At 52.4% G+C, this 14169-nt stretch overlaps 5 protein-coding genes across 5 annotated transcripts; 4 read left to right on the forward strand and 1 right to left on the reverse strand.

The window, feature by feature from the left end:
• Positions 1-189: 189 nt before the first annotated feature.
• AA0111_g10549 (hypothetical protein) lies at positions 190-895 on the forward strand (the record flags this gene model as incomplete). The annotated part of the gene is made up of 3 exons (XM_028644312.1): positions 190-210; positions 261-496; positions 544-895. 3 exons carry the CDS (start codon positions 190-192, stop codon positions 893-895), a joined length of 609 nt encoding a protein of 202 aa, XP_028501896.1.
• A 572-nt stretch (positions 896-1467) lies between these two features.
• Positions 1468-3338, forward strand: AA0111_g10550 (hypothetical protein; the record flags this gene model as incomplete). Its single annotated transcript, XM_028644314.1, has 3 exons — positions 1468-1604; positions 1653-2245; positions 2293-3338. The coding sequence occupies 3 exons, from the start codon at positions 1468-1470 to the stop codon at positions 3336-3338; spliced, it is 1776 nt and encodes a 591-aa protein (XP_028501928.1).
• Positions 3339-7920: 4582 nt separating this feature from the next.
• On the forward strand, positions 7921-8700 carry AA0111_g10551 (hypothetical protein; the record flags this gene model as incomplete). Its single annotated transcript, XM_028644315.1, has 3 exons — positions 7921-8249; positions 8453-8557; positions 8607-8700. The coding sequence occupies 3 exons, from the start codon at positions 7921-7923 to the stop codon at positions 8698-8700; spliced, it is 528 nt and encodes a 175-aa protein (XP_028501929.1).
• A 2724-nt stretch (positions 8701-11424) lies between these two features.
• AA0111_g10552 (hypothetical protein) lies at positions 11425-13205 on the forward strand (the record flags this gene model as incomplete). Its single annotated transcript, XM_028644316.1, has 3 exons — positions 11425-11485; positions 11557-12597; positions 12649-13205. The coding sequence occupies 3 exons, from the start codon at positions 11425-11427 to the stop codon at positions 13203-13205; spliced, it is 1659 nt and encodes a 552-aa protein (XP_028501930.1).
• A 375-nt stretch (positions 13206-13580) lies between these two features.
• AA0111_g10553 (hypothetical protein) lies at positions 13581-14084 on the reverse strand (the record flags this gene model as incomplete). The annotated part of the gene is made up of 1 exon (XM_028644317.1): positions 13581-14084. The coding sequence occupies one exon, from the start codon at positions 14082-14084 to the stop codon at positions 13581-13583; it is 504 nt and encodes a 167-aa protein (XP_028501931.1).
• Between the last annotated feature and the right edge of the window lie 85 nt (positions 14085-14169).

Genomic DNA, 14169 nt, shown 5'->3' on the forward strand with positions numbered 1-14169 from the left:
GCTCCCCTACATCACATCGCGTTTCCGTTCCCACTTTCACATCAACACTCCTGCAATCCCCTCAGATCCTCCGCACCACTCTCGTCTCCCTGCTGGCTGTTGCACGTATTCGCACACCAGCTCTCCCAGATCCATTGTTGGTCCAGCTGAACCCCGCCCACACAAACACAATAATACCACGTAGCCAACATGACGCTCTACTACAGCCTGGTAAGCTTCAATGTCTCCCATAGCCACTGCTCGTGTGCTAACTCAATCAGGTCTTCATGCTCCTGGTGACGGAGATGCTCATCTTCTGCGCCCTCATCGTCCCTCTTCCCTTCACATGGCGCCGCAAGCTCTTCACCTTCATCTCGGAGAGCCCCATAATAGCAAAGCTGCAATATGGCATGAAGATTACCTTCATCTTCATCCTGATTCTGTTCATTGACAGCGTCAACCGCGTTTACCGCGTGCAGATTGAGCTTTCTGGCTCAGACGACAATGGCCGCGGAGGGTAAGTCGATATGCCCCACGTACAGGATGTAATGCTGACTTCCCAAGAAACGTCGCTGCTGGAGGCATCGAGCGCATGGAGGTCCAGGCTCGCAAGTTCTACTCGCAGCGCAACATGTACCTTTGCGGCTTCACCCTCTTCCTGTCGCTCATCCTCAACCGCACCTACGTCATGATCCTCGATGTTCTCCGTCTCGAGGAGGAGGTCAAGACCCTGAAGGGCGACCCAGCCACCAAGAAGGGCTCTTCCCTGAAGGATGTTGGCGGTGCCGGCGAGGTTGGAGCTCTCAAGAAGGAGCTTGAAGCCAAGGACCGCGACATGGCGAACCTGAAGAAGCAGGTCGAGAACATGCAGAAGGAATACAACCGCATGGGCGACCAGGTCTCTGGCAAGCAGTAGATGCACATGGTAGCTTCGAATGGACACGGATGCAGCCGGCGCTGGCTTCCCAAAGTCCAGGAGAGGTTTTCACTACGATTATGCCTTCAAATTTGAAGCTTCAAGGGCCCTGTGCCGGTGGACACCAGCCGTGCACACGATTATATCGTCTTTGTTCTCAGGGTGTAAGAGGAATTAGGAGGAAGGAGAGTTGAAGCTTTCACGAAGCTTCCGCATTTGGCTCTGTAGCAGCAATGAATAGCAAACACATTTTGAATACATGTAGTCTTCTGTTTCAGGTCTTGTTCGGAAAGCTTCTTTTCTGGCCTTGTTCGGAAAACTTCCTTTCTGGTCGCGTGCGACGGGGCCGACGGATGTCTTGGAGCTTGCGACCGGGACTCCCGCAATGACGAAACACGGCGACTAGCACATGTGAAAGCTAGCGCAATGCTTCAGCTATCTATCCCGAGGCATACCAAATGACAGAATAAAGACAGCGAAGAAGTATACAAGTGCTGCACAATCTGACCAGCAAGCCAATTGCACATCCTTCCAGCTCTCCTTGCAATTGGTCCTGTGAAGCCATAGCCAAGATGTCGGGAAGCAATCAGACGTCCCCGCGCTTCTTCAACTATCCCACCCCCAAACCTCACGACGCGCCATACAAGGCACCACCTCCAGGAAAGAACCCTATAGTCAAGGGAGCTTTACTGCACTATCTTTCCAATCTGTGAGCCATTCGAGCCTCTTCAATTCCACACAAAGCTAATCGACCCAGCGTCGCGACTGTACCGGTGGTCCCTGGCATCCTGTGGAGCAATGCCGGCTTCAGCTCCTTGCGGGAATGCAGACAGCTCGACGGAATCGACCCGCGCTACGATCCCACCGTGATACCGGTGGCCGAGTCGAACGAAGCTCCTACCAGCTATACAGATAAATCCAGCTTGCGCGAATCGTTCAACCACACCTCGTCGAGCCGATTCCACTCCATCAAAGACTTCCACGACGCATACTCGAGCGGCGCACTTACGCCCACCGATGTTGTTGAGCACCTTCTTCCTCTCATTCGCAGAGATGTCGCACAGCGTTCGCCTTACTCGACAGCCTTCATGGACAGCAAGGTGGACATGGTCAGACAAGCCGCCGAAGCCTCCACGCAACGATACAAGCAAGGAAAACCGTTGGGCATACTAGACGGCGTTCCCTTTGGTGTCAAGGACGATCTCAAGGTCAAGGGGTACAAGCACTACATTGGCACCACCCACGACTATAGCAACGGCGGGAACAAGGACACGAGCTGGTGCGCAAAGATGGTAGAGAAAGAAGGTGCTATCCTGGTCGGAACGCTGACCATGCACGAACTGGGCATGGGTGAGCACAAGTGTCTACGGCCCTTGGTACAAAGCTAACTATGAAAGATACCACAAACAACAACCCGAACTGGGGTACACCAATCAATCCATACAATAGCTCATACTACCCGGGCGGCTCCTCAGGCGGCGCTGCATCTGCCGTAGGACACGGCCTCATACCTTTTGCCATTGGATCTGATGGCGGTGGTTCAGTCAGAATACCTAGCAACTACTGCGGTTTGTACGGTCTGAAGCCATCCCACTCCCGCGTCTCGGTCGCCCCAATGCCAGATGCTGGGAAATCCGTCACCGTTCGAGGGCCCCTCGCAAGCAACATGTCGGATCTAGAAATCGCATACCGGGTACTCGCCCAGCCCGACCCATCAACATACCCCTCGTCGCTGTTCAGCCCACCCAGAAAGCACACAGGGCCCCGAAACAAAGTGCTAGGTGTATACAAAGCTTGGATCGACCGCGCCGACCCTTCTGTACAAGAAGCCTTCCACTCAGCCCTACGGTACTTTGAATCAGAACTAGGCTACCAAATCATCGACATCAGCATCCCACTCCTTACAGAAGGCCAACTCGCCCACGCAATGACCATCATGGCCGAAGGCGCCGCCGGCCACAAGACTTCCATCTACGACCTCACACCACCCAACCGCATCCTAATGAGCGTTGCGCGCCAGAGTCCTGCCACAGACTTTTTGCTCGCCCAGCGCCTGCGCAACGTGCTCATGGAACACCTCGCTTCCCTCTTCAAACAGCACCCCGGTCTCATTGTCGTCACGCCCACGACACCCAATGCAGGCTGGCCCATTGATCCCGCGGAGCTGTCTCATGGCGTTACCAATGGCAATATGCAGATTAGGAATATGGAGTATGTTTGGTTGGCGAATTTTACGGGTATCCCGTGTATACAGTTTCCGGTGGGGTATGTGGAGGGTGTCAAGGGCGAGGGGAAGATTCCGGTGGGGCTGAGTGGCAATGGGGAGTGGGGGAGTGAGGATTTGTTGGTTGAGTTTGGGTTTGACGGGGAGAGGTATTTGGCAGAGGGGTTGGAGGGTGGGAAGGTTATGCCGCGCGGGTGGGTGGATGTTCTGAAGAGGTAGGTGATGCGGATACTACGGGGGGCTCGTGACTAAGCTACCATGTGAACGCTTACTGTTTTGTGATGTAGTTTTCTGTTTGTGTTTCTTTCTCTGCTGCGTTGTGTTGGTCTCTGCTATCTTATGATTCTAATTCTGTCATCTTGACACATGGTCATGTATAACCGTATACACGGTGAATAGGCAGAGCACAGAGAAAGAAAAAAAATGTGAACTACGAAGCACACTGCACACACATCTCCGAACCTCAATGTCAGCGAAAAAATACTAAAAAAGGGCAATTCATATCCTCACATGTGGAATGATATCCTCATTGCACGAACTAACCAAATATACTCAAGAGAGAGACCGAAACGTAGATATGTAAGCACACTGATCAATTCCGACGGACCCAAGTAGACGGGATTTACAGGGAACCCATTCCGACCCATCAACAAGCCAAGAAATATCAGCCTCCACAGATTTCTATTTGTAAACGTTACGCAGCCAGTTATTACGGAGGTTTCGAGAACAAGGGGCTGACGGTGTACTTGAAGGTCGCGGCCTCCCCTTTAAGCGGAAAGCTGCCCCATCCTGCGAAGAACCAGCTTAGGCGCCGAGACCGTTGTACTTGCAGTGCAGCAACCGACTGTCCTACTGCTATGCTGGCCTCTGCATGCGGAGAAGCGAGCACTGGTGCGGGCACAAAAAAGCCCCTTACCAGCAGCAGCTCGATGGTTTTTTGCCTTCCAACATAAGAGTGGGAAGAACTACGAGGGACAAACATATAATGGCAATCATGTTTACGTTTACCGTGCTGACGCTTTTCCCATGTTCGATCAACGATAACTGACCATGGTCAAGCAGTAAGTTGAGCCGATGAGCATCTCGCAAGCAAATTGTCCTGGCTGGGAATGCTTCACCGAAAGAAAAAAAGCGTTTTCAGTTGAGTTGGGGACCTGCAAATGGGACGTTGCACAGGTGGGTGTTACACTCTGCTGTATGACCGTTAAACCGCGCTACATGCCACAATGATGACAATAAGCTTTCAGATCATGATCAAGTGAGATAGATGCCTCCATGATGGAAAGCACAAGCGCATTCGACATCGAGATGACATCGCGATGAAGAAGGCCGACCGCCAGTCTCTGCTTTATAGCGTGCTAATGAAGATTGTTAATCAGTGCTGATCGATAAGGAAAAATTCTGCTACACTTTGTATCAGGAGCCTGCGCGTCAGCGCCTGAGTTGCCTTGTTAGTCCCCGATGTTCCGATACAGGTCTGACACGTTCGGCCACGGAAGCAGCTAACGATGATGGACAAAGATATATGCCAGAGATGGTTATGGCCGTAAGATGATCCGGGGAATCCCTAACAGAATGGTCTCACTAAGCCAGGTTGTGTTGTCTATCATTTATGGTGGAAGTGCCACATCCGGAGATGGGGTGGGGTTAGGTGAATGCCAATCGATAGCGACAATGCTGCCGATGGGATACACATGTCTGAGCTTGAGCATCCGGTAACATATCGTGGAGATTGTATCGCTGGACACGTGTATGTATCTTAGGATCGATGTTAGTTCGCAATATGCCAGTCTTGGCGGTAGGTGTTTCCTGTCCTGTAAACCGTTAGGTTGCGAATGTCTCCGATGCAGACGATACTTGTTTGCTACACAGAAGCAACGAGTTATTTCTGTTCAGTAGAAACTATTGTTTCATCTCTCAATATGCCGCAGACCATGTCATTGGCTATATATCGTACGTTATAGGGACGCGTGGTTGTCGGTATTGCCGTTGCCGGCGATTCTGTCGGTGCCTTACTTCCAACTCTTCAAGCCTCGTGATACGATGCCATGCGATTTTGCTGACTTACATCATCACATCCCAGCAGCGGGACTCTGCAACACAAAACGCCGCACTGTCTCCGAATGCAGCCCTACCGGACATATAGGCCGCAGGTCCACAGTTGCTTGCACGTCGGCGCAACGGCGGCACGTTTTGACTTGGTTCGGCAGCGTTTGATTACTGGGTTCGGCAATGTCCCAAGATCGCAGTGTCGTGATTGATGTCGCCTTGTTGTGAAATCAGAGAAGGGGGTGTCGGGCCGATATAGGTGTATTGGTTGCGTGTACCAGGTGGACCCTTGCCAGCGGGCTCATGACTCAGGTACCATCTGCTGGAGAACCACCGAAGAACGAAAAGTGGAAACCTCACAGACGAATGCCGGACCAGCGATGATGCAAAGACAACGGGAAGGGTGCTAGCAGCATGCAAATTGATTCATCAAGTGCGTTAAGCGAGCTCTGGTGAGCCTGTCTTGTCGACTTGGAGTGTTGGAGTGTTGGAGAAGCGACGTTGGAGTCGAAAGTATGCTGGCACATGTCGGGTGACGTGGGCAGAAGTCACTCAAGTCAAAGTCAACTTAGTAAAGGTTCCGAAGTATCGACGTGATGCAGTCACGTCCCTTGTGAATCATTTGAGATGTTAATTGTCATAGTCTTGTAGGAACATGCGATGGTGGCTCTCATGCCGCAGACCATGTGCGTCGCCTTGAAACCCCGTGCTGATCGTTGTCGACTGGAAGTGGCAATGGTACGCTGGCGAGGTATGTAGACGCGTGGTAGAGACATGGTAGGGGCATACTGCGCGACGCCGGACCGAATAAAGCAATGATAGTATAGCTGCAAGGCCGGCTGGTGCCGGTCCTACTCGAATACCCGCGGGAAAATGACAATCGTTCCTCTGTCTTTCCCTAAGCAGCCGTGTTCCCGAACGATCGTCACGAAGCAGAACAGCGGTGACCTATTTCGACGCTTCAGAATGGTTACTTGAGCACAAGTTGCAACCTAGCGAGATGCGGATCGTACCGGCGAGGTGGAGCTATGAGTGCTGAAACGACTTATTGATAATGGGGAAACGGTACGCCAGTCAGACGAGTGTGTTTTCTCACGTTGGAACGCTGGACGTCATGATCCTGGAGATCGCCATTGTCCAATGCAGGAGAACTAGGGATTGGACAAAGTGCGACAGTATTGCGGCGGAGACGGGAATTGTTCCAACGAGCAAACCACCGCTGTCATCTTGCACGAAAAGAAGCTCTTGGCCCGGGGAGCAAAGGTCGAATAGAAGCACCGTGAGCGGTTGCGCAGTGTCCAGGGTGACGTGCTGATCAAACCAGAATTTCGTCATTGGTCATGGCACGGTGCGGAGTCAAGCGCGCACGAGATCTCAGGGTCCCTGGTGCTGACACGATTGAAAGTAAGCGACTGGAGCCCTGCAAAAATTGAAAAAAGAGGCGCATCGAGGCGGCCCTCACGACATGTCTTGAGTGTGCCGCAAGTTTGGCGCTGTGCATGCTGGTGGTGCCAACGGGCGTGGATTGGTTCGCAACGGCAATGTATGAATACCATGGGAGCAAAAGTGGCAGGCCAGCGCCGCCGCCGCAGGGTCCTCTTAGCCGATCTTATATATTTCTGGCTCGCATGCTCGACGAAACGGAATGCAGACAAAGAGGGATCAGCGACCAAGCCCAACATGAGCGGCTGGTGATGTGCGCATGGACAGCATGACCCGCAATCTGTCGGTCTGTAACGCGTTGACCTGTACGCTATTGCCTGCTGTGCTGGACGGCGAGGGGCGGTGGGTCGGGGGCGGATATTAAGAGTGTTGTATGTTGTGATATTAGGAGTGGTGTGGGTGCAGAAGGGGGAAGATTGAGGCTGCGAGAGAGAGCGCAAGGCGACGCCGTTGGATGATGCAGGCACCATCATAGCGACTTCCTTCTCACGTCGTCGGGGGCGAAGGGGGCACGCCATTGGTGGTTGACGGAACCCACGGCAGTGTTCAGTGATGTCAGCCGCCCGTCTCGAGGAGCCGTGCTCGTTGTGCGGTGGGACGTGGCAGAATGGGGCAATTGATCAGCTCTCCCATGTCTCACAGCTGCTGGCGACGTCATGCACCGCTTTCAGCCTTCTCACGCCTCTTCCTCGCCGGGGCGCTGCAATCGCAACAGCTCCTCTTCACAACCCACGCATTTGTCTGATTCACGGCATACACACGGTCCAGCTTGCCCTTGCACTTTACGGAATACATTCGCCAACGCGCCCCAGTTTCCTTGGGCGAATTCCTGGCAATAGTTGTTCGGCCATCGCAGCGCTAATTGACCGCTTCTAATCATCCGCGCCTCTGGTGGGTGCTCTGCCCTTGCCGATCAACACAAAACTCCAACACAAAGCTCCCACAAAGCTTGAGTGCAAGCGTGGGAAAAGTCGACAGCAGCAAGACAGAAAAGGTTGTCGAGAGTCATTCGAGGGCGCTATCGAACTACTTTGCCGCCGCCACCCCGAGCATCTCTGCTAGGCGTCAGAGTTCCGACCTTCCTCTACGCATTCCACGCTACACGGGCAAGGATCCTCGTCTCGGGAGACCCTGAAGCATTATCTGGCTTAGCGCAGACAGGGGCCCACCCACTCTAACATCCTTCCACATCAACCGTGTGGCTTTATCTTGGCCTGAACCCACCTACGGCATACTCTTGCCGACGCTCGCCCACCTGGCTCCATCCCTAAACCTACACTCTGAGAGCCGCACTATACTGTCTCGTGCAATGAACCCGCAGATTCTCATCACTCCCCATCCGTCTACTTCTACGCAAGACGACCGCCGCCAGTCCTACCCCGACGACATGTCGACTTCCTCATCCAACTCTTCCATCAGCGACACGGAGATGAAAAACGACCCCACACTACAGACCAGGCCCCGTCTAGGGAGCAGGAAATCCAGCGGCACCATCATAATACCCCGCGATAGCCCTAATGTCGAGATGAAGGAGGAGGAGGAGGAGTACGATGACGGCGATGCGCGGACCATGAGCCCTCGCCGGAGTAGTGAAGAAATCGAGAAGATGGGCCAGGATGCTCGGCAAGCTCTGATAGAGTAAGTGACTCAACCCTGCACCACCACGCACGACGTGTCGAGGCTGCGAAGACCATCGGCCAACTTCGCTGTTGCTGCTGTTGTCGTCGTTTTCGTCATCGTCGTCGCTCGTTGCGCCATGGCTTCTTGGTTACTCTTTTGTCGTTTGTGTTTCGCGTTTTGACTTATTGTCCCAGTCCTTATCAAGCTAACCGTTTTGCTAGACAAGCCAAAGCTCTCCAAGCCAGTCTGATGCAGATTGTTGATCGCGTCGAGGTTGTCAAGAACGAGCATGAAAAGCTCGAAGGCGGCAACAAGTTCCTGCAATCGTACGTACCTCAGCCATCTGGTCCGCATCCTGTGACTAACACCGCGCAGATATATTGGCGAGCTCATGCAAACGAGCAAGCTCACCTCTGCGGGCGCTGGAAAAGCGTCCAAAGTCAAGGGCAAGGGCAGAATCATCAAATAACAATCAGTGCTCGTGCTCATCCCTACCGGCGCAGTGAGCTTACACCAAGTCGGTATTCCACCCAGGCCCCGACTCATCATGGACGCCACTCGTCTCTCGAACCCTCACTACCACGCAATTATGATGGTCTACTGCCTCACATACTGACCATCATGGCATCCTTCCAACACGAACACGTACGCACGTTGAAACCGCGTTTATGAGCATCTGCATAGCGGCACAGGATTGGGACCCGGCGTTCGTCATTACACTTCGATTCAGCAAACAGCTTCTGTCTTACCACCCTTTCGACAACCATATGAGCTCGGCTTGGCTCAGCTCAGTGTTGTCGCAGCTCCATTTTGCGAATATACCACGGCACATTGCGCCCTCGACCATTGGTTCTTTTACAACAACTTTTGCACTTTTACCCGATTAGTTCACGGGGGTCATGGCGACTACGGTGTTACGGGAGTTTTTCTTTTCTTTCCAATTCGATTCATGCCATGGCAGGATTCTGTTCAGTACCCAACCTCGTCCGTTTTTTTCTCTCGGTACAGATGCAAGATTTGACGGAAGCTTTGACTTGCATGTCTTCCAGCCTATAGCTGAAGTATCGGGGCCTTTGTGTCGATACTCGGCGCTATGTAAGGCTTTGTTTTATTTGACGGAGAAAATTAGAAGTAGCATAGCTTGCATGAGCGAATGAGCATGTTTTCGCGACTGCACACAAGGAGCACAGAACGAAGCACAAACTGGTCAATCATGTTTGGTCCTTGCTTGTTTCCCGCCGCCCAACATGTCCATCGTGATGATGCCAATTCACGATACAGATTACAGCTCCATGACTGCATGTGTGTCAGTGCATGTCTGCCCAATCTAGCATCGAAACAGGCAGGACCCTGCATGCCCATGCCAGATACGGTGACCAGATGACCCGTCCAACAGGCTCCAACGACGGAACACGCGCAAGGCTGCCGTGTGGCAGATGCAAGAAAAACTGTTTTGTCAGGACCCGCACCGAGAATGCCCCTCGGTACGTACCTTGCTCGCAACAGCAAAGCACGCAAGACAAGGAAGCGTGACAGCCGTCGCACTAAGAAAACCACGCAAACCAGTTGACACGACGCCCGCCCCCTACGTTACGTCCGCCCCTTTGGATCTCGGACGTGCTTGTCTCCGCTCCTTGTCCTCTCTGTCGATTGCACGAGTGCCGACAATCAACCTTGTCTCATCACATCAACTTGCAGCGACTCATGAACAAGTCATAATTTATTTTTGCACTTGATGACTGTGGCCACCTTAGTGCATTCGGCGACACGATACAGTATACACGCAAAAGCCCCTAGTGTGCACTTTGCGAGGTTCCGACGTGTCAAACATCTCATGTGCCCCGGTGTCCACCGTGTGCCAAGATCACTCACTACACTAACCCTTCGTACAGCAACACTACCGGCTCGTAGCTGCTCGTAGTCTTGCAGCCCGGGGCATCGGTAATGCAGGTTCATGATGCGCCTGTACATATGCGCAGACATGCCACATGCCATCTCCACTTTCCTTTCCGTGCGAGTTCTGACCATGTGTGGCACACAACTTTGCCGACTTGTTACCGGCCGGAGGAAGCCAGGTGGAGAGGACCTGGAAATAAGGATTCTCACCTTGTATACAGAACTTTGCTGAACTCGGCTCTTGGTCCGCTCTCTCTCACGTCTCTGATTGGAGCGGAGACACTTGGGTGGAGGGAAGGTTCAAAATGGGAGATTAAAGATATCGGAAAGTAATGATTCGTGGGGGCGAAATTGGCCGCGCTTGGGAGGAAGGAGAGAGAGAGAGGGGTTCCGCGAGATTGAGTTGTAGGAACCGACGTTAGTGCTGGGTATTGCGATTGACAAGCTCCTGGATGAGCTGAAGCCAAATATAGGCCATCGCGCTTAATGGATGTACACGGTAACAGTGCGCGGTTGTTCAGCTTCTGTACCAGTGCGGTGAGCGGGAGATAGGAGACGATCTTCACCACCCCACCAGCATGACTTCTTCACGTCTGCTCGATCTTCTACTAACTTTTAGACATTACAACAAGAAAGAACACGTACACACCGACTCCTGTATGCGTGCGCTTCATGAAATCGTCATGTAGCCTGGAAATCCTGGTACGGGGAACATGGAGAATACCTTGACATGGTCAATATTGGGTTTCACTCTCATCTTAGCATCCCCGCTTCACGTTCAAGACGTCAAGTCTCGTCGATGCCTGAACCATGCAATCACACCAAAGCAAAGAGTACGGATATAACTACTTGTAGTCGTTGCAAACCTTATCTCCGCAATGGGCGTACTGCACATGTGGACGTCTCCGTCATTACTCTGTCTACTCGGAGCATGGTGGTTTCAATCTCGCATGGGGGTTTCAGGTTCGCATGGTAAGCGTGCAGCATAACCAACCTAACCAGTGTATGTACTCTCGCTCATCGAGCATTGGAGTGAGGCGGAACGCGAAACACTCATGTAGGCGACAGTGTCAAGGATACCGTGTTGGACAGCCCTCGGCATTGCGTCACTGCCAACTCCAACGCCTGGCCCAAGCTCAAGCTGTTTTCCTAACAAAACTGAACGCGACGACTCCCGTGTAGCGACAGACGACGCGTAGTGAAGCGGTGACTTGTCTTGCAGCAGGCCAATCGTTCCTGACCGTTTTCATCTAGATCGAGATCGCGTCGCTGAGTAGGAGCTCGTAGCTACCCCACCATGCACGGCATTCTCGAGCTCTCGCTGCAGCTTCTCAACTCGTTTAGCCCGGCCAATCTTGGTACGCGCGCCTCATTCATCAGCCACTTTGCTTCGTTTTAGCTTCGAGCAACATTTACTGATTGCGAATAGGTCAATCTGGAGCCCAGGTGCCCCTTCAAGGCGAACACAGCACAGCCACACCAACAACAAAGTCGTCTGGGATTCCGGACTATTTTGTAACAGATGACGGACATTTCCAAGGCCCTACCCAAACTGGCGCTGCGCCGTTCCTTGCACAGACAAATCTAGCACCTTTTGCTGGTGTGTCGTACATACCCAATACGCCTCTGGAAACCCAGATCCCCATTGCTGGTAATGCGGACAACAAGAACATCTTCCAGAGCCTGGCGAACATTAGCCCTTACTTCCCTAATCCGAGAGGTTTCGGCGTGAACGAATATTCCATACCGCCTGGCACCAACGTAACATGGCTGAACATGGTTCATCGCCATGGGAGTCGGTATCCCGAGGTTAGTGGTGAAGCGGCAGAGAGGACTCTAGGAAAGAAGCTTTCAGATGCTGCCGGCAAGTTCACTGGCCATGGACCACTCTCTTTTCTCAACGATTGGAAGTTCCTGCTCGGCGCCGAGATACTGGTTCCTAATGGCAAGCAAGAGCTGTTTACTTCTGGTACCCTGCATTATTACCAATACGGTCACCTGTATCCCAACAATGGAAGCAAGGTCGTTGTTCGTAGTACAACGCAACGACGCATGACAGAGTCGGCAGAGTACTTCCTTGCGGGCTTCTTTGGTTTAGGTTGGTCGCAAAATGCGACGCTTGAGTTGGCCATTGAGGCGCCTGGTTTCAACAATACGCTTGCTGGGTACAAGCAATGTAATCATTCAAGCTGGCCTATGGCTCGGGAGGGTCTCATGGAGTGGATTGGCGTATATCTTCACGACGCTCATCAAAGGTTCAGGAGCAACCTTACTGGTGATCTTGACTGGACAATCAGTGATACATACAACGCTCAAGCTCTGTGTTCGTATGAAACCGTCTCGCTCGGTTTCTCCCACTGGTGCGGTCTCTTTACCTACGAAGAGTGGGAGGGCTACGAATATGCTCTGGACCTTTCATTCCAGGCCGGTACAGGGTTCGGCTCTTCTGTTGGCCGAGCTATTGGCGTCGGTATGTCTTGACAACCTCCATTGTATTTCTCGCCTTGCTAACAACAGCCAGGCTACGTTGAAGAAGTCCTCGCTCGCATGCAACACCACGTCATCACTTCCCCTTCCGCTCAGATCAACATCACCCTTGATAACAACACCGTCACCTTTCCAATAGACCAAAACCTCAATCTGGACTTTAGCCATGACGCTGGCATTATAAGTATCCTCGTCGCGTTCGGCATCACGCAGTTTGCCGAAGTACTCCCAACAACCCATATCAAAACGCCACGCGAGTTCATCCTCTCGCACCTCCAGCCCTTTGCCGGCCGTCTTGATATCGAAGTCATCAAAGCGCCTGCGCCTGTCAACCCCAATCGGTCTGACGAGAAGATTTACCTCGACGGACCGCCGACGAGCTACGTTCATTTCATACTTAACCAGAGGACTATTCCGCTGGGGCGGAGTCACAAGGAATGTGGTGATAGAGATGATGGGTGGTGCGACATGGAGACTTTCCTCAAGGTTATGCAGAAGCAGATTGAGCTTGCGGATTATGATTACGCTTGCTTTGGCGAGTATGAGGCTCCTGCATATGGAGAGGTTACGGATGGACGGCCGGTTAGGTAATAGAAGGGTTTTGGGAACGCGTCGCGATGACGGCGTTTGTTTTTGTTCTGTTGCTATCTAATGAGATAATGATGGTTGATGCCAGGCGATGATACTGCGTCACAAAATACTAGATGCACAAGAGTTGCTTAGGATAAGGTGTGTGTTGTCGTGCAGGACTTCTAGACGAATCGGTACCAGGCTACGACAGCGGTGACAGAGACTATATAGTAGGGTTTCCTAGCATACTAGCCTAGATCAGCCCAATACAACTTATGGCCTGAGAGCAGAGAGCAACGAGATGTTCCTCCTTCCTATGGCACAATACCGCAAGCTCACTACCCTTCTTTAACATCCTCGTCCGTGTCCGAAGCCCCTTATAGTAATGAAGCGTACCTAATCATCCTCTGAGCCATCCTCTGCGTCCATGTCCCATTCCTCTGAATCGTATACGTTTTCCGGAATCACCTCGTCTTCGTCTTGCACCCCAATATAGCGCACCTCCTGAGGTGCCTTCGGCCGTCCCCATTGTGACCGATCAGCTGTATATACATGCTCGGAATCTAGCGCTCGACCTTCGAGGCGCAACTCAATGACACCCTCCCCCAGAAATGTAATGTGGGCGTGATTTAACTCACCATCTCCTCCAATAGTGTCGACATGGAAAGCATGTGTGTCCGCAAAATCTGGAATTTCGTCCAATTTTATCCAAAGCCCTTCATTTAGCTGATCCATAAGGTAACACTGTATTCCAAGGGCATTGCTGCGATTTCCATCGAAGGGCCTCAGGGCTCTTGGGCGGATCTCGATGGTTCCAACGTCCCAATCATCGAATGCACCGAAGGAATGTCTGGGGAGCATGCCCTCGACGTAGAATCTGAGGTAATCGGATGAGAACATTACGTATGGGCCAGTGATATCGTCAAGTGGTATCTCCTCGCCCCTTCGTAGCCTTTCGCGAAGTGCTTCTGCTCTTCGCCTATAA

The sequence above is a fragment of the Alternaria arborescens genome (assembly GCF_004154835.1).
Source record: "Alternaria arborescens strain FERA 675 chromosome Unknown contig_36, whole genome shotgun sequence".
Lineage (NCBI taxonomy): Eukaryota > Fungi > Ascomycota > Dothideomycetes > Pleosporales > Pleosporaceae > Alternaria > Alternaria arborescens.